At 41.6% G+C, this 18873-nt stretch overlaps 1 protein-coding gene and 1 long non-coding RNA gene across 3 annotated transcripts; one reads left to right on the top strand and one right to left on the bottom strand.

Annotated features, from left to right (window-relative positions):
• The first annotated feature begins 2520 nt into the window (after positions 1-2520).
• On the top strand, positions 2521-4010 carry LOC127768272 (uncharacterized). 2 transcript variants are annotated; one of them, XR_008016570.1, is made up of 3 exons: positions 2521-3136; positions 3553-3639; positions 3727-4010. It is a non-coding gene; the product is annotated as an uncharacterized LOC127768272 (long non-coding RNA). The 2 variants fall into 2 exon arrangements; XR_008016569.1 differs by having other exon boundaries at positions 3553-3645.
• Positions 4011-16389: 12379 nt separating this feature from the next.
• On the bottom strand, positions 16390-18290 carry LOC127767887 (glutelin type-A 3). Its single transcript, XM_052293365.1, has 4 exons — positions 17962-18290; positions 17607-17881; positions 17016-17495; positions 16390-16938 (listed from the first exon to the last, which is right to left on the bottom strand). The coding sequence occupies exons 1-4, from the start codon at positions 18287-18289 to the stop codon at positions 16531-16533; spliced, it is 1491 nt and encodes a 496-aa protein (XP_052149325.1). The 5' UTR covers position 18290; the 3' UTR covers positions 16390-16530.
• Positions 18291-18873: the final 583 nt, after the last annotated feature.

The raw sequence follows: 18873 nt of genomic DNA, 5'->3' as shown, positions 1-18873 counted from the left end.
AAGGTCTTGTGCAGTGTAGAATTTATGCAAATGCTTCAGTAGCAAAGCCACATTCTGAATATAAAGATTTAAAACACATAGACCACCCTTGTCCTTGGGTCTACAAACTTTATCATAGGCAACCGAAGATTTTCTTTTTACTAAAACATTGGAACCTCTCCAAAGGAAATTTCTTCTTGATGTGTCAATGGCTTCAATAGTAGTTTTTGGCAACTTAAGGGAGCACATGTAATAGGTTGGAATGGTGGACAAAACAGAATTTATCAAAGTTAACCTGCCTCCATAGGGAAGAAAAGAAGCACTAGCTATCAGTCTCCTTTCTACTCTATCTACCATTGGTGTCATATCAATCACTCTTGGCCTTCTAGTACTCATTGGCAAGCCTAGACAAGTGAAGGGCATAGAACCCACTTTACATCCCAACAACAGAGCCAGATTTTTCAATTTCTCCTCAGGGACATTCAACGGATAGATATTAGACTTATGATAGTTAATTTTCAAACTAGTGTCTTGAGTAAATGTGTGCAAAAGGGCCTTAAGACAACAATTCTCTCTGTGAAGCCTTTAAGAAGATGAGAATATCATCAGCATACTGAACTACATGAAAATCTCCTCCATCTTGATCATTTATAGGCTTAGATAACAAACCAAGACTCATAGCTTTATTTAAAACAGCTTGAAGAAAGTTTAGCACCAATCACAAAAAGCAAGGGAGAAAGAGGGTCACCCTGTCTAACCCCTCTTTTACACCTACAAAATTTTCCAGGAACACCATTTAGCAAGATAGAAGAACTTGTTGATTCAAACACCATCTTAACCCAATTCAACCATTTTGCAAGGAAGCCCGTATGTTTCATTATTTTCAAAATGGTCGAATGTTCAATTGTATCAAAAAGCTTTTTCAAAGTCCAATGATTTTCAAAATGGTCGAATGTTTAATTGTATCAAAAGCTTTTTCAAAGTCCAATGTGAGAATCAAGATTTTCCTTTTGGATTGCTGAAATTGATGAATCCTATATACCTATACAAATCATCCCCACTACCTGGAATTTTCTGCTTCTAGTGCTTCCACGTCATCAGTTTTTCCATGACCGTTCAATCGACACCGCATCCTGCATCCGCACCGTCCCGCATCTCGCTCCGCCGGGCCCATTGCATCGCTCCCCACCACATCGCGCATCTCGCTCCGCCGGCTCCACACCCGCCGGATTGCTCCCCACCGCATCGCTCCTCTCTTGCACGAGCGCCCGCATCGGCTTCCTCTCCCGCATCTCGCTCCGCCTCCCCCACCACATCCCTCTCACTGCGTGCCGTGGGGACAGGCGCTGCGGCGCCCCGCTGCATCGCGCTCGCCTGCCTCCCTACATCGCACTCGCTCCCCACCGCACCATCCGCCTCCCGTGCAGCATTTCGCTGGATGCCGTGGGGACAAGTGCTGCGGCGTCGTGCCGCATCGCGCTCGCCTGCCCCCCTGCGACCCACTCTGCCCCTAGCAATGGCTGACTCTCCTTCTCCTGCACCGTTCCGAATCCATATCCGAGAGAAGCGAAACGACCACCGCCCACTAACACCTATGTCGTTTCCGCTCCCTGCTTCCTCTCAGTCTCTTCATGGCTCCACACTCCGCCGGGACTGGGAAAGCCGAAAAATTAAAGCGGCTTCCCAGGTTCTTGACTGTTGACATGCTCGGTGTTTGCATTCTACAAAAACAAGCCGAAGCAAGCACAGGAGCTGAAAAGCTAGGTCACCTTAATAGCAGCAATCAAGCCCATCATCATGCTTTTTTTTTTTGGAGAAAGATTATCATGCTTTTTAATCAACACCACAACTGTTTAGAGCTTCCTCAATGGTAGCCTTGCAGTTGGGCTGTTTGCGATCGACTTTTTTTTTTTGGATCTTTGGTTGAAATTGACAGCTCCCCACCTCAACAACTGCTGAATCTGTTGGAAATTTCGGCAGCTTCATCGTCAAATCACGTCAATAGGTGCTAGCCTTTCAACAGAAGTTCCTTTATCGTCTCGATCCAGGTAGTGAATTTTTAATTTTTTTTAACTTACTCATTCTTTGTTTTAATCGATCGGTGGGTGGCCCAACTTCTATTTTCTGTTTTTTGCAGAAACAGATGACAAACAGTCTACGGAGGTTTAATTTTTCGTCAATGCTTGAAGCGACCTTCTACATCCTTGGTGAATCAAGAAAGATCAGCCTCCCCTTTTTCTTTCAATCAATTCTCCAGCACATCTTTTCCCTCATGGCAATGAAGATTATTATACCTGGTTCTTAATCTTCCTACTTCATTTGTTTGTGACTAATGAGAATTGAGTCCCGCTCTGGTGCTTTCTACTTGGAGTAGAAATTAATCCGAACCATTGATCGTATTTAATCATATGGTTGAGATCGAGTTCTACTCCCACCAAATTTTATGGGAGTAGAAATGTGGAGGGATATATTTGTCCAAAGGTAATAATTCGCGTAGGGTATTATCGTAATTTGTTTTTATCCAACTCTTCACCCTCTCTCTCTATCCTATCCTAATCGATGCCATTATCCTCCATCCCCGCCTCCGTCGGCGTCCATCTCCTTCGCCGCCTCCGTCGCCGGTCCTTCTCCCTCTCCGCCTCCGTCGCCTCCAGCGCCATCGGCATCTCCTTCCCCTCCAGCATCGTCGCCTCCCCCGGCCTCACCGCCTTCTCCGCCCCCTCCATCGCCGTCCGTATCCCCCGACGTCGCCGCCTTGTCCGCCTCCTCTTTCACCGTCCGTCTCCTCCGCCCTCATCGCTTTCTCCGGCCCCCTCCGTCGCCGTCCGCCTCCCCCGCCCTCACCGCCTCCTTCGACCCCATTCTGGGCCTCCCGTTCACCTCCATCGTCGCCTCCGTCGCCCGTCCATCTCCCTCGCCGTGTTCATCGCCTCCAGCGCCCTCGCGGCCCTCTGCCCCATCCACCTTCTCTACCTCCAGCGACCTGTGGCGGCTGCGGCATACGTGCTCGGCGCCTTGGCAAGGGCGGCGGATCCACGATGTGCTGCTTGTATGGCAGTCCGGCGGAGGAGAGGCTGATGATGCAACGTCGCCCTCATCTTGATGTTGCCGTTGATTGTTCATCCCATCTCTTCGGGTGCTATTGGTTCGAGAACAGGTAACGTCCTGTCCCATTTTCTCCCATCACTTCCTGATAAATGATACAGTAATGCTGTAGGATCACTATTAGATCCTCCAAAAGTAGCAGTCTGACGCGAGCAAAATTCAGTTTTAACACCAAGTAGTACTTCATAAGCACAACCTGCTAGATTTCTACTGAGGTTGTTGTCCCAACTATACAAATTTGAAATGTGTCTGACAAATGTTATCAAATCACCACATAGATAATTCTTCTGTGACCATTAGCGAGAGATGATTTCCGCTTGTGCTTCATTCTATTTTAGTTGATGAGCAGCCGACAGCGGTTTAAATGGTTATGATTTTGCTTCAGTAAAATTCTAGTACTAATTCTGGAGTTCTCTATACTTCGTAAATTACACACAGATCGATTTTTATTTGATTCGTTGCTTGCAGAAATAGTTCCACTCCCTGTGCTACATCACATAAGTCAAATTTCAGAAGATACTACTAGTTTATAGTGGTTACGGCCAGCATGGAACAGTTAAGGTCCATAATTTTGTTAGGCTCTGCAGATCATTTTATTTTGGAGGCTTTCCAATGTGTATAATTTTCTTTTCATTTTTTCAGCCATGCAGTGGAGCTCCAATGGTGAGTTTGCCTTTCATTGTCTTGTTGGAGATTGCACGTTGGAATTACTGGCAAAAGTCATGCTTCTTGCATTCAAGAGTTGTATCCTGTTCTGCGAGTATGATCTAGCAGCATGGTATGGGGCTGATATTTTATAAAGGACAACGACCAATGTCTGAATTGAAATATATATATATTTTGTACTCGCCATAATTTAATGTCTATCACAGAAGCAGTAATATACTCCCTTGCGATATATCCCACGTGGTTTTCTTTGGTAAACAGTGTTCGTGTTTTAAAACAAATGAATAGACAAAGATGATATATATTTGCACTTGGGAGTTGCCGTGGATGGTTACTGCAAGATGCTTTAATTTTGTCCATGTCGCGAGGGGTCAATCCCAGTACCACACCACTTCTTTTTTTCAATCATCTAACATAACTGCAACTATCTTTTTTATCTTCACCTAACAGAAATTAATCTGCAATCACCACGGTTAATATATCCTGAAACTTGGCTTGATAGAGCTTTATTTTTTGCTAATTACACCCCTGACCTCCACATTTACATGCATATCACTTAAGAAGTATATAATCATCTGAACAAAGTCTCTGATACAACAAAATAAAAAGCTGAAGAAACGTCAGTGGTCCATCCCCAACCTTCAATTGTGTTGATGCTTCTTACACATGCTCCCTCTCATAGCTCCGGCTTGAGGATTACTTCGCAAGTTGCAAACATGTTCAGGAAAGTGAACAATTCTGTGATACAAGTGAATCTGACAGTCGCGGCTGCTTTAAAATCTCATCTCATAATGAAAATATTCTAGCAGTTAAAGAATATATATCATGATGATTTATGAGAATGCTTGTGTACATACATGGACAAATTAGTAATTAATACTATAAGTTAGTAACTATATGGAACTGCTCCCTAAAAAAACAACTCAGGAACTGAGTTTCTAATTCAGAAATGTTCCCTCAGATAAAAACTCAGGAACTGTGTCAACGATCCTAAAATTGTGAGTATTTTCTTTTCAAACAATACTTTTAGATTTTTAGAAATATACCATAACAGAAATTAACAGTCAAAATAGTATTTTATATATACTCAAGTTCAGAGATTCAGTTGAATTGTATTTTATTCAAATAATATTATAATAGCTAGCACATTACATCTTCAGAATTAATATATACTCCAGTATATTGCATCCAGCCCGAATCAAAATTCAGCATCCATCCATATCAAAGTCACATCCGATAAATCGAATTGGAACTTGTATACAACGCTATACATGCAATCTAGTAGCAATAGCATTAGCAGGTTCCTCTTCTTGTGCGGTTCGTTTCAAAAAAGCAGGTTCCTCTTCTTATCAACAACGAAGAAATCAAATTCGATTGAGAGCAAACGCACAAGTACCATGATAATCGAAAATAAATACTAGCTGTTCGCTTGTTTAGTGGGAGGAGGAGATCAACGCGGATGTGAACGCGATCGTCAGGGCCGAAGAAATCGGCATGGCCATGGTCGATAGGGAGGAGATCGGTGCAGTGCAGATGCGCGTGGTCGCCAGCAACGGAGGTTGGCACGGCCGTGGTGGCTAGACAGGGATCAGCGACATCGACGGCGGGAATACCAGGGGTGGAGGATGGCAGGATAATCGAGGTCACCGACGGGGAGATAAAACGGCGGTGGCAGGATGAACGCCGGCTGATCGAAATGGGCGCCACCACCAGAATCGAGCTGTGCAGGAATGGACAGCGGATGGATGCGGCGAGACGGTCGGAGCAATACGAGACTAAAAGAAAAGGAAAACGCAAATACCCAAATTACCCTTAAGCACATAATTAGTAAGTACTAATATACCCTTCTAAATGGATAGTTCAGATCATTTCTACTGGTAGTAGAATACTACGAGTAGAAAGCACCGTAGTCAAGCTCATGAGAATTATGTTGTCCTTACTCTATTTTTGCCCATTTTTTAACCATCAGTTCTTTTTATTCTAATGGCGCGATGACATCAACTGAATTGATCGAGAACAAAGGAAGAGTGAACAGTGCAATAGTGCACAGGTATGTGATTGTTAACCAATTCAGAACTTATATTAAGGAGCTTTTTATATTCTCTATTTTATATCTTATTATGCATCCCTTCACAAAGGTAGTATTCCTGTACTTGAGTATCTTATGAAGCATTCGCATATGAACTATCTGTGTTGTGTGGATCCTCCTCCCTATTGCTTCCATAGTTCCATGCATCAATGGTTGCATATTTCTTTAGTTTATCAAAAAGGTCTAATTTCTCTTTGCTAGGTAATTCACCTGATGGTGTGTAGTCCTGTTGTTTGTGGCAAAATGGATTTTCAAATGGGTTCGATCATTGAATTACATCACCTTTTGCTAAGAAGTTAACTAGATACTTACGATTTGCTACAGTTGAATACAATCTGTTGATCTACAGTTGATCTAGACTGCAACTTCAAAAGATGCTTGGTATTTGATCAGCCCATTGTACTTATACTAAAATTTTAGAAGCAGATCGATGGAAATATTTAAGAGCGAAAGGAACCTGATAATCAATTCCATTCTTGATGAAAATCATCATTTCTTTAATTATTTGCTCACTATCAATTATTTTACGTTTTCAATATGCACAAATTTCCGTAGCAACGCGTGGAGTATCATCTAGTATACTTAAAAGATCACGCTAAGCTGTCTTGAATTGTCCTCCCTTTAATAAAACCATATTGATTTTCATGCACAATTTTCTTAATTACTCCTTGAAGCCTATCAGCCATTAACATAGCCAAAAATTTTAGGCTGATACTCATAAGAGAAATTGGCCTAAAATCATTAACATGTTCTGGGTTAACCTTCTTTGGCATAAGAGTAATATAAGAAGAATTGATGCACTGAAGTTCTACCAACTTAGCGTGGAAATGAGCAGCCAATCTGTAAAAATATTAGGCTATAATTGGCCAGCAATTTTTTATAAAACAACCATTAAAACCATCTAGGCCAAGGGCTTTATCAACTAGAAGCCTTTTGACAAGATCATCCATTTCAAGAGCGAAAAAAGGGTCTACTGGGCTATCGGCTCATGTTCTAAAGGGAAGGGTTGGGAAATGGATTTTTGCTTTGCCTAGGTTTGATTTAAGGTATGAATCGGCCAAGGCAGTAAAAGGACAAGCAAAAACCGACCCTAGTTTAGTTTGTAGAACCCCAACTTCAAGTTGTTGATTAATCATTCATGCAATTGAGTTACTACCTTTCCTTTTCTTACTTGTGTTCTTCGATTCACACACAGGGATTATCCTTCTCAGCGAGGTCAATCGGGATTTCGGAGACGTGGTGCTGCGATTGCAGGGTTTAGATCGTGTTGATCGGAAGCCAAATCGTGTGTGTCAAGTTTCCACCAAATTGATAGTTATCTTCACCTGATGGAAGATCGGGCATCTCGTGACCATCTGTTGATGCGAAAAACACACACTGGCCTAGGAGATCTGCTTAGCTCTAGTGCAGGTCCAAAGTTTGGTGAGATGCGGGCGTGCTAGTCTTGATCCTGCAACTGACAAGATATGTAAATAGTAGATCAAATAGCCGATCGTCTAACAAGCCGATGAGGTAATTCCAGCCAATAGCTGATGCCGATACCAGCCGATAGCGATAGGATTTAAGCAATCGGCTGATGATAGTATAGTATAACAATAATATAATCCAGTAGAAACCAATCGGCTAGCAATGATATGATAGAATAAGCACTGATCTGAAGGTTAAAGCATACATCAGTTGGAGGTCCGATGTCATAAAATCCACAAGATTAGATAGACCAATGAAACCTCTGTTGTCATCGGTTAAATTCAACTTATATGTATATGCTATCCTTATAAGCCGATGCAACGTCTAGATAACTTATCGGCTAGCACCCCGAGAAAACATTAGCATGAACCTATCGGCTTAACAAGACTTATGTTATCAACAACAATCTAGTAGGTCGAACCTAACCGTTGCAGCACGAGATTGTATATGATAATCTAATACTCGATGAGCCGATAGATCTATCTAATGTGATGGATATAATAAATCTATTTATAACATCATTGTGATTGTAGAGATATATCGGCTAAGGCAGAAGGTCGGACCTAACCGAGACAATCCCAACTAAACTGATGCGTCTCTAAACACAATGCAACTAGAGATAGAATTGATATATCTGGTAGGCAAATGTATCAACCAAACCACAGTGATCCAAGAGATCGAAGCGATGTAGTCTTGAACAACACCAATGTAACCGATAGATTCACCAGGGCCGGTAGAACGTAGGACTTACCCCTTCGCCAGAGATCAAACTAAACCGATGCAGCCCCGCGTCAGGTGACAAATTCCGCCGGTTGATAAGTAAAACCTCAGAATAGAGGGCGATACACCGAGAGTAGTTGGATTGATCGAGAGATATTTTACAATGACCCCAGGTGTACATATTTATACCCATGGGGAGATAATAGTCCTTGTCGGACAAGAAAGAAACTTTCCTAAAGATAAAAGAAAAACATAAAGTCCTTATTGGACACTAAACACACTTTCCTAAAGATAAAAGGAAACTAACAAACTATTCCTAATTAATAGATAACTTGCTATGTCGCATCCTCCTTGAACTCGGACTCTTCTGGATAAATTTCCTTTAATTGATCCGACTCCACCAAGAACACAACTGCAGGCGATTTGATGACTCCCATCGGCCGATTCCAAGACTCTGAAGCCGATACTGACTCTAGGTCGATGATGACTTCGGGCTTGCGAAATTTTGTTGTTAACACCATCACTTTGTGCAAGGAATTATGAAGTTAATGGAGGGACTTGAAGAGAGGATTGCAGTGGTTTATAGTGCCCAAATCGCATCTCATGACCATAACTTTGTGCAAGGAATTGTGGAGTTGACGGAGGGACTTGAAGAGAGGATTGCAATGTTTTATAGTGCCCAAATCGCCATTTAATCTAATCGGAAGCTGGATATAATGGCAGTTCAGTAATCGGTAGGACTATTTAGGAGGAGTTTCTGCAGAGTGCAGGATGAAATTATGAGGGAACCAACAATTTCTGGCAAAGTGGGAGGTAATCAAACAAATGAATTTAGTGGGAGCCGGAGGATTCACATGCGTGCAACATTGAAAGGGATCAATAATATGCAGCGTGAATTGTTACATAGTGTTGCATGGGTCGCATGCATCGTCGGATGGGAACAAATCAGATGGGTTGGGTTGGTTGAGTGTGATAGGCTGGATTCACCCGGCAAGGATGAATGACACAGATTAGAAGCAAGGAGCCAAGAAAGACAGACAAAATCAAGAAACACAAAATCAAATGGTGGATCACCTTGTGACTGAAAAATAAGCATTACTTGTATAGTTGCATAGGATGCATGGAACGCTAAGAGCTTAATTGTTCTTAATTGTTAATCAGTTTCCTTTTATGATAGTGTAACAGTAACACAAGTTTATTTTTTCTTGTCAGACTGGTGGTATTTCTCAACGACATTACTAGAAATATGCATTCTAGCAATGGCGCCAGAAATGATCCTGTTATTTATGGTTATAGAATTAATCCGCAAGCGCATATATATACCATTGTAGCATTTCACCTGGAAGTATTCGAAGGTATTGTATTTTTAATCCCAAGGGAAGATAATAAGAGTGAACTTTACTAATGCACTTTATACATATATTACTTATAATTGTCAGAGCCTAAATAGGGGTTAAATATAATATAAAGGTAGAGTGACACGAAGCAAAGCTATTCAATCCTCATAACAAAATAATTATAACTAAGTGGAAGAGAAATAGAAAGCACTCAATTCCTATACTTCTAGTATACACTCAAATCCTAACTTACATCTGCTAATGTACAATCGTGTGGCCAATACCCCCTAATAGTGTCCTCCTGGTACTTCGAGAGACCACCCCGGGTTGCTGAGTTTCTTACGACAACCTGTCATCGCCGTCCAACCGGGGCTAAATACGGAGGAGTACCCTCCCCAGGAATTTGATTAGGAATATATATACTTAGGGGTGGGCATATTTAGACCGAACCAAAAAGACCGAGACCAAGACCGAAAAGACCAATACCGAGAAATTCAGTTACCTGTTCGGTCTCAGCCCTCAGAAGACCGAATTTATTTCGGTCATTTCGGTTATTGGGCTCGGTTAACCGAATTAACCGAAATGACCGAAATTTTGACCCAATAGGCCTAGGAACCCCAATAAGCCCACAAAAAGAAACACTAAAACAAACCCTACCATCACTGCCGCACAGCGCTGCCTCCTCCTCTAACCCCTCCACGCCGCCTCCTCTAGCCCCCACCGCCGGCTCCGCCCCCACCGTGCCGCCGCCTCCTCTAGCCTCCACCGCATCGCCGCCGCCGGCTCCGCCCTCCACCGCGCGGCCGTCGCCTCCGCCCTCTCCCGCGCGGCCGCCGCTTCCATCCTCCACCGCGCTGCGGCCTGCCTCCACCCTCCACCGTGCCGCGGCCGCCGCCTCCGCCTCCACCGCGCGGCCGCCGCCGCCGTCCTCCACCATGCCGCGGCCGACGACGCCGTCGTCCACCGCGCCGCGGCCAACGCTGTCCTCCACCACGCGGCCGCCACTGCCGTCCTCTACCGCGCCGCGGCTGACGCCGCCGTCCTCCACCGTGCAGCGGCCGACGCCGTCCTCCACCGCGCCGCAGCCGACGCCTCCGCCCTTCACCGCGCCAGCGACGCCTCTGTCAAATTTTTTCATTCCAAACTTTATCCTCAAAAATTTCGGTCAAACCGAGACCGAGACCGAAAAGACCGAGACCGAATTTGCCGGTCTTGAGTTTTCTTGGATGAAATTCGGTCTTGAGTTTGCAAAGACCGAACTAACCGAAAAACCGAAGACCGAGACCAAATTTTTTGGTCTGACCGAATGCCCACCCCTATATATACTAACATGGAGGAATACCCGTACTGAGCTGTCACCATTAGCGGCCCACCTCTACTGTCTCGTAGTATATATGCCCAATTAATGATACTTAATAATCTAAGCACCACGCTTACATTATTAAATACTACTCTATACCCGCATGCCCGACATAGAGTGATTGATAATTCAGACATTAAATCCGCACCATTACACCTCTCTGGTAGGCTACCCACACAATTAACATAGAGCAGATATAAAGTAAGACCAGTACTCAAACTAAGTAAAGTACTGAAGATATATAAAGAATAATACTTCATTAATTCGGAAAGTATTACAGAAGAGATTACAGGAGCTGCTAGAGCCATACCGAAAACTCTTCCGAAGACTTCGAGGACTTCTAAACACTATTCTATACTACTCCACTTAGCACTATACTACTAATACTAAAATATGAAGAGGAATTAGCTTGCTTGAGTGTGTTTTGGAAGTGAAGTGAGCTCCTTTTATAGGCCCGGTATGACGGTTACTCCATGCAAAGTGTCCATTTTACCCTCGTAACCGCCATCAACAGCGCATCCTGGACGTCCACGTGTAAGGGGGGGAGGGGGGCGAGCCGATTTGCCCCTGGTTCGGTCGAACCAGGGTTGGCTCCAACCGACCTCCCCTTCGGTATAGTGGCTGACAAGTGGGTCCCATTGTCGGTTTTGACAGTTAAGGCGGTTTCCGGACAGTTACACCTGACATGTGGGCCCTCCTTATCCATTTCCTTGCTTAGGAGTGAGGTTTCTTCACTTTTCTCTTTATTTTATTTGATAAATTCCTGCAACATGTTATTCTCCAAGTACAAGTGGAAATATATTATTTAGAAATAAAGATGCATTGTAAGCATAGCTAGTTCTCCATTATTTTAGTTATATTGACAGTCGGAATTTGTCGGTAACGACCGTCAACACAGACCGATGGACTAGCTATCACCACATAATTTCTTTAACATTACTGCCAGAATCATGGCTAGAACAGTTCTTTCCTGAGCGGATCAATGGATTAGCTATGACATCACACAATTTCTTTAACATTGTTGGCAAAATCACGGCCAGAAACTATCAAGACCTAAATCTGTTGTACCCCTATCCTGCTCAGCAGGTCCAGTAGTGGTGGTTTCTTCAGTTGATGCTATTATTTCTTCATTTTGAAAGATATTTTCTACAACTTGGGCTAGAACTGGTGCTTCTACATTAGAAAGCATATTATGCTCTACTTCAGTTGGTACTTCTCTAGGCTCATTAGAAGATTGATGAGGAGCAATCTCTGTGGCTAAAGCTCCTGCATGATGTTGATCAAGAGAATCCAAGGATGAAAACTCATTTTGGCAAGCTGTACTTTGCAATAAGATCATTGAGATATTGTTGTTTATTGGTCGACAAACATAGAATTGAAACATTAATTGCAGTTAACATAACGATCAGAGAAGGTACTAGCAAAATCACATATGTAAATTAGCACAATGCAACTACAAATATGCACATTGGGCATGAACTACATATGAGCACAAATCAAGTTACAATTAAACAGCCACAGCAGTCAAATAATGCATTGTAGAAGCAGAAAAGTATAACGCAAGTTACTTACGATTCATTTGTTCAGTTGATTGATTAATACTATCAAAGCATTCCTTGATCATTTTGCATATCAGGTCATCTCCACGGACCCACCAATGTTATGAGCAATCATTAGATCAAATATACATCCCTTAGCAGTTGCTAGATTATATGTTACTCACAAAGAATTTGTACTATTAAGAATACTCAATAAAGATTGCATGTTCCCAGTATCTAGGGCAAAACATGTCAAACTTGATCCTAACTACAATAAAAGTAGATACAATAGAATAAAAACTTAGTTGATGTTAACTGCATATAAAATGTTATATATTATTAACACTGAACTTCAAATACGAAGAATATTAACCTGAAAGTTTACATATACCAAATATCTAGAAGATATTAAATTATGGCTATGTTCTTTTCAATTACTAGCTATGGCTGCTATGGTTAAGGATGTGTCAAAAAAATCTAGAAAACAGAAAATAAAAACAAAGAACTATCGAAACTTGCAGAGGCGCAGGTTATCGACACATTGGTGAAAAAAAGAGATAAAATTCACCAACACCTAACAGGAAAGAGGATAAAAAACACATAATATCTAGAAAAATCAACCTACCAACTAAAACATGGGCGCTCCTCACTGTCATGACCGGTGTGGGCGACTCGGTGGTGCCCCTTCTCATTTTCATCATTTGGATCCTCCTCCTTGTGTCGAAGAGGACCACTAGAACATAGAAACAATGGATGGACGGTTTAACAACGCCGGATTGATGAAAGCAGATCCAAAGATCATGTGAGCTGGAGAAGGTCGCCACCACGATTTCCTTCGGTGCTAGATTCAAGCGACGGAAGTCATGGCTTAGACTGCTGAGTTCAAGCTCTTCCTTTTCCCCTAGCAGCTTCCATACCTGGTGATCGCGGAGTTCAAGGAGAACTTCCTAGCGCAATCAGCTTCCCCTTGTTTCTCCACACAGATCAGGCCCGCCAATTGCAGTCATCACGACATCCTAGCAGCTCAGAACCACACCCTCCCCTAAGCGGGGCCGGCTAACTAGCTCTCACTGCACCTCTGCCATCCTTCACCAACCTCGCCTCCGCACGCACTTCCAAGCACCCTCCCCCAGATCGCATAGAGTGGAACTCAAGTATCATATCGAGATCTTGATATCAGTATATCAGTACATCAGACATGCATGACTCCAACAACCCAACCATGCCATGGCTCAATTCAAGCTCAACCTTTATAAAATGCTCCCATTCTTGCATACATACTTAATTTGGTCATGTTTGGGAAGGCAGTGATGGGAAGTAGCTAGGATGCTAGAGCTAGACATGCATTGGTTTTAAAAAAACAGGTGTAAAACATTTAAAATTGTACCTTTTGTTATTACAAATAAAATTTTGAATTAAAATCCTTAATTCAAATATTGTGTCAAGGGGCATTTTGAGTGTATGGTTAAAAATAATATCCATAAAAAAATTTAGATTTGTAGGTTTCAAATAACCTAAACAATATGCACGAGTTACTTAGCCAGCGCGCCAAATGGCACACCCAAATTCTAGTACTAGATAAATACGAAGCATGTTCTGGACAAGTGATAAATAAAGATAAATTAACTATCCTTTTCAACATTAACACAGAATAGTGGCAACAAAGAGAAGTAATGGATATTTTACACATCTCAGTTGAAGGATTAAAATGGAGATATTTTAGACTACCAGCTTATATTGGGAAGAGAAATTAAAAAACTTTCAGTACATTAAAGAAAGAAGGCTTGTAGCAAAATTCAGTGGTGAACAGAGAAGTTATTGCAAGCCATTTCCCTGAGTTTGTACAAACTCAATAGCTGCAGCCAGTATGTCTTCATAATGGAATGCTTTTGTGTTCCCTTTTAAAAAAAATAGGCCGTAAAACTAGCTCCTAACCGGTAGGAAACATAGACACAAAAATTAAAAACCATCAATGTATAACTAGCTAATAAGCAAACCTTACCTTCTCCTTGATGTTTTGCAGTTCATCTTGATCTTTTGCATTCAATTGTTCTCCATGTTGGGAAATAACAACATTCAACTCATTCGTACCTATATGATATGAAAATATATCCATTGCAATCCAAAACTAATTGACAAGATTACGCTAAATGGGTGCAAATTTAACATACCGGTTGTATTGTCATCAAGCAACTGTGTGTTGGAATTAATTTGTGTTCTTGAGATAACGAAATCAAATTGGATTGTCCCATGAGTTGTAAAGAACATGATGCATCTAGAGAATTAGCTATAGTTGGGTTATTGCTTAGTTGTAAAGTTGAAGTTGTACAAGAGAACTAGAAATTGACTACTAGCTAGTGATATTTAGCTGTTTTGAGTATTGTAGCATGTTGGTTGATGTAGAAACCGACCTAAAAGTCCTATAAAAGGACATATACCCCTATGTAAATGGTGTCTTGCCTTGCAATATGTGAAAAATACTTTAGTTCATACACCTTATGTTCTTTTATCCTAGTTTTAGGGCCAACACTGTGTTTGTCTTTTGGATTTCTATTTTTGGTTCATTTTGGAAGCTTTCCACGCAGCAAGTCGTTGACGTACACTATCGGTAATCTTTGGACATTGATTTGTTAGGTGATGTTGTAGATATCTTGTGTTTGGGTAAGTCCAGCCTTCATTTCCACAAAGCAAGCAATGGAATTTGACCTTCTTCTCTTGACAATCTAATTTCAGACAATTGACCACAATTTGCTATGTCCTTGATTCTCATGCCTAGACGATTACAATAATCAGATATTATATTTAGCAATGTTATGACTTGGTAAAAATGATCCACACTTACCCTACTTGTTTTGGAAAGTTCAGCCCACAATAATCTTTTATAAAGTTCACCATGTTGTTCGGGTGCTCTAGAGATCTGAAAAGAAAAACTTCAAACAATCACTTCCCAAATCACAATAAGTTCTCCGGTCAAAAAAAATCACAATAAGTTCACAAATAAGAAGTTTAGTACGTAAAGGAGATATTGGCTGCAAATGAAGGCGAGATAGTTATAGTGCTACTTTAAGAAGTTTTAAGCAATGTGACAAGAGACATATGCAAATTATGGTTGAAAAAATGATCAAGCCAACTGTGTTGGAGAAAGGAAGATCATCCAATCATTATAATGGATCTTAAATGATATAGAGAAGCTATATATTTCATCAAGCAACAAAGGTATGGTATTTGATACGATTAATGCAACAATTGGACAATGACACAATAGGTAATGTTACCTAGTAGAACTAAAGCTATTCTTAATATCATCAATCAGAGACTTGATGTGTTCACTGCTTGCATATGGAGTAAAAGTTTGACCAAAAAGGTACAAGCTTCAAAAACATTATTGGAAAGCAGTAGATCAATCGGCATCCTCCAATGGAAGTGAATGAAAACCTCAGCGTGATCTCATTCATCCATAAACCTCTTCAAGTAATCATTTAATCCTGCCCAATTTTGATGGTTGATTAACAAGCTCTTGTAGGGATAGGCAATCAACCCTGTAGGTATTGAATGTAAAATAAAAATGTAAGAAGATATGCAAGTCAATACGTAAGCTTGTTTAACTGGAGGCATGCAAGTGGTATTCGTGCTTTAGGGGTGTAGCCATTCTCCCCGGGCAAACGGCCACACGCTTGCGCGGCGCATGAACGCCCCCTGCCGTCCCAATCATCTACTCTCCAAAACTCCATTGTCCTCGCGGCTCCGCGCCATCGATCGCAGCCCGCCCTGGTGCTATCCCACCAATAAACTCCTCGACTCACTATTCGCTAAACACCGTTTGCCTCGCTCCTAGATGCACTTGAGAGGGAGTGCGGCGTAGGTCGAGAGGAATGGGTGCACACAGTGCCATTGCATGACCTCGCTTGGTCGCTCTGATGATTCTTGCCATCCGGTGCAGCTGAGGCGGCAACTTTGCTGGACAGTGCTGTGGCGTAGCGTCGAGCCGACCACCAAGGTGTCGTCTGTGATCATGTCACGTCTGCGTGCACGTGGTCAGACATCCAAACCATAGTGATCAATGACAAAACATGTACTCTAGATGCTTGTTGATGGCATTTCTTAATGTTTCTCTCATATTTAATATAGTTACTTAAAGGAACACAAATTTATTATTATTCTTCCAACCATCCACTATTACATAGCTGCAACAGCATGCACTCTTTTATTGCTTATGATTTATTTGAAAACCATCCTTAGCAATCCAAGCCTATGATTGACATTTCTTGGTTATGCACTCACAGATATGTCTTGGTAGCTCTTGTAGGCATGACTAGGAGTGAACACACCTAACTCATCTCCCCTATTGTGCTTGAGCCTCCTAGCTTCTTCTCTTGAGATACGATATGCATTTGCTACAACATCGTCAGGAAGTGCGCGGAAGATGGAATTCTTTCCTGCCATGTGGCTAACCATGGAGTTAGGGTTGGTTTTCAATGCAATATATGAGCATCCTTCCCTTTGTGCCTTTTTAATGACTACATGGTGTTGTGGTATAATTAGAAGCTGCCCACGACGGAGCTCTCCATCGAACACTGTCTTTCCATTGTTGTTGACGACTTGAACTCGGGCACGACCTTGAGTAATATACACGACACTATGAGCGTTGATGTTCCAAAAAGGTGAAAGGAGTGCGTCCTGCAATAGAGAGAACATTGTCAGCATAATTTTCAAAATATTTTCTTTCATGAGGATAAAATGTCATGTGGTTTTACCTGATATAAATTTACTTTAACGGCACTCATCTGTACAAGATTAAGAATGGGGAACTTTTGGCCATTTAGATATGTGATCCTTCCTGCTCTGGGGTTGTATGTATCTGCGAGGTTTGGGTTGTCGATATTTTGCCTTACCCTCATGGTACAAAAGGTCTCATCCAAACCATTAGAGCAACTACCTTGAAGTTGTTTTTGTTGATATTGTGTTTGGCCATAGTCTCTCGGTTGCACCTGTTCTTGTTGTTGCTCTTGCAACGATGCATATGGTTGGAGCAAGGAAAGCCCATGCTCAACACGAACTATTTCTCCTCTTTGGTCATTTTGGCACTGGAGTTGTCTTGCTACTCCACTACTTATGCCAAGAGCCTCGCTAAGTAGTTCAACACTAAATCCACCAAAGATGTTCTTCGAATTGTCCCTTGCCTCATATCTATACAATTGTTGACCTATCTTATTGTTGCCAGCTAAAAAGAAATCCTAACAATCCATAAACAAACAATTAGTATGTCAAAAGGGAGTTGCCCAATAAATCAAATAAATGATTGGAATACTTAGGGTAATGACTATAGATAATATACGATGAATTACCCTGTGTCTAGGATCAAGTTGGTTAGCACTATTGTATATATCAGTGACATATATGGCAACAATTGGTGCATCACCATCATTGTAGCACCAATGAGCAACACCAGCAGGCAATGCAACTACATCCCCCTGTTGAAAACGGTGGATCTTTTGATGTTCATCTCTAAATTTATGGCTTTGGCTTTGGCCTTCCAATTGTTGGTCTTGCTCGGATTGCTGAAACTGTTGTTGATAGGTCTCAGGACATCCTGGGAAAGTTGGTCCTGTTATACCTCTGCCTGCAAGTGTGGATTGCCATGTTAATAAAATGATATCAGTACAAGGATTAATCAATATATACTTAAATGTAATCACAAACCTTGGATGACATATACCAAAGTTGCTCCATTGGAGTAGTGAGGTAACAGAAGACCTCTAGGTTCGATAACTCGACGGACAACAGATACTCCAGTACATTGAAACAACTCATTAGAGACATCAAAAAACTCAGTTGTACCAGCTTGGGACCTTACAGTGCGAATCGGCTCAAATGCTTGCAACCGATCAAATCTGCACTCTCTTGGACTTCCACGGCGAGAACTTTGCCATTGACTAGTACTTTGGCTAAGAAGTTGGGCTAACGAACCATTACACAAGAGGAACAAGCAAACGACGGAGAAAACTATAGGGAATTTGATGGTTGCCATGTTTTTGTGGGACTGAACTCAATGCTTTTGTGAGAAATGGTGATATATGTTGGTCCTTTTATAGTGAAGTAAAGTAGTGATCGACTAGATGTTAAGATAGAGTTTGTTAATGTCCACATATGAAGTGACTCACTAGATAGAAGTAAGGTACACAAAAGGTGGATAGATAAATAGACATACAAGTATCAATGGGATGCACAATGGTCTGTTTGATATCCTTTTCTTTGCTTTTATTTTTCAGTGAGCCTTCTTGTCATCTTCCACAAAGAATTACGTGCAAGGTGGACTATACGTTGTGTGTTGCTTTAGTGATTGCTTTTGGGATGAAACTTCTACAGCAAGCACATCACTTTAAACAATCAGTTAGACCTACTACATTTTGGAGTCACAAAAAGTGAATAAGTCATAACCACGTCATATATTATCTCTTGTATTGCTACATGACAAACAAAATGCAGTTTGTTTAGGACATATGTGCTTTTGGTTTTGGTTTCTTATGAGCAAATTTATTACTTTAATTTTATGCATATCTTTTTTGATGATCACGATATTAACCCATCCAGGGGCATGAACCAGTATAAAAA

This window comes from Oryza glaberrima, chromosome 3 (genome assembly GCF_000147395.1).
Source record: "Oryza glaberrima chromosome 3, OglaRS2, whole genome shotgun sequence".
NCBI lineage: Eukaryota > Viridiplantae > Streptophyta > Magnoliopsida > Poales > Poaceae > Oryza > Oryza glaberrima.
Note: the sequence above shows the minus strand (reverse complement) of the source record. Positions and strands in the feature narration are given on the sequence as shown.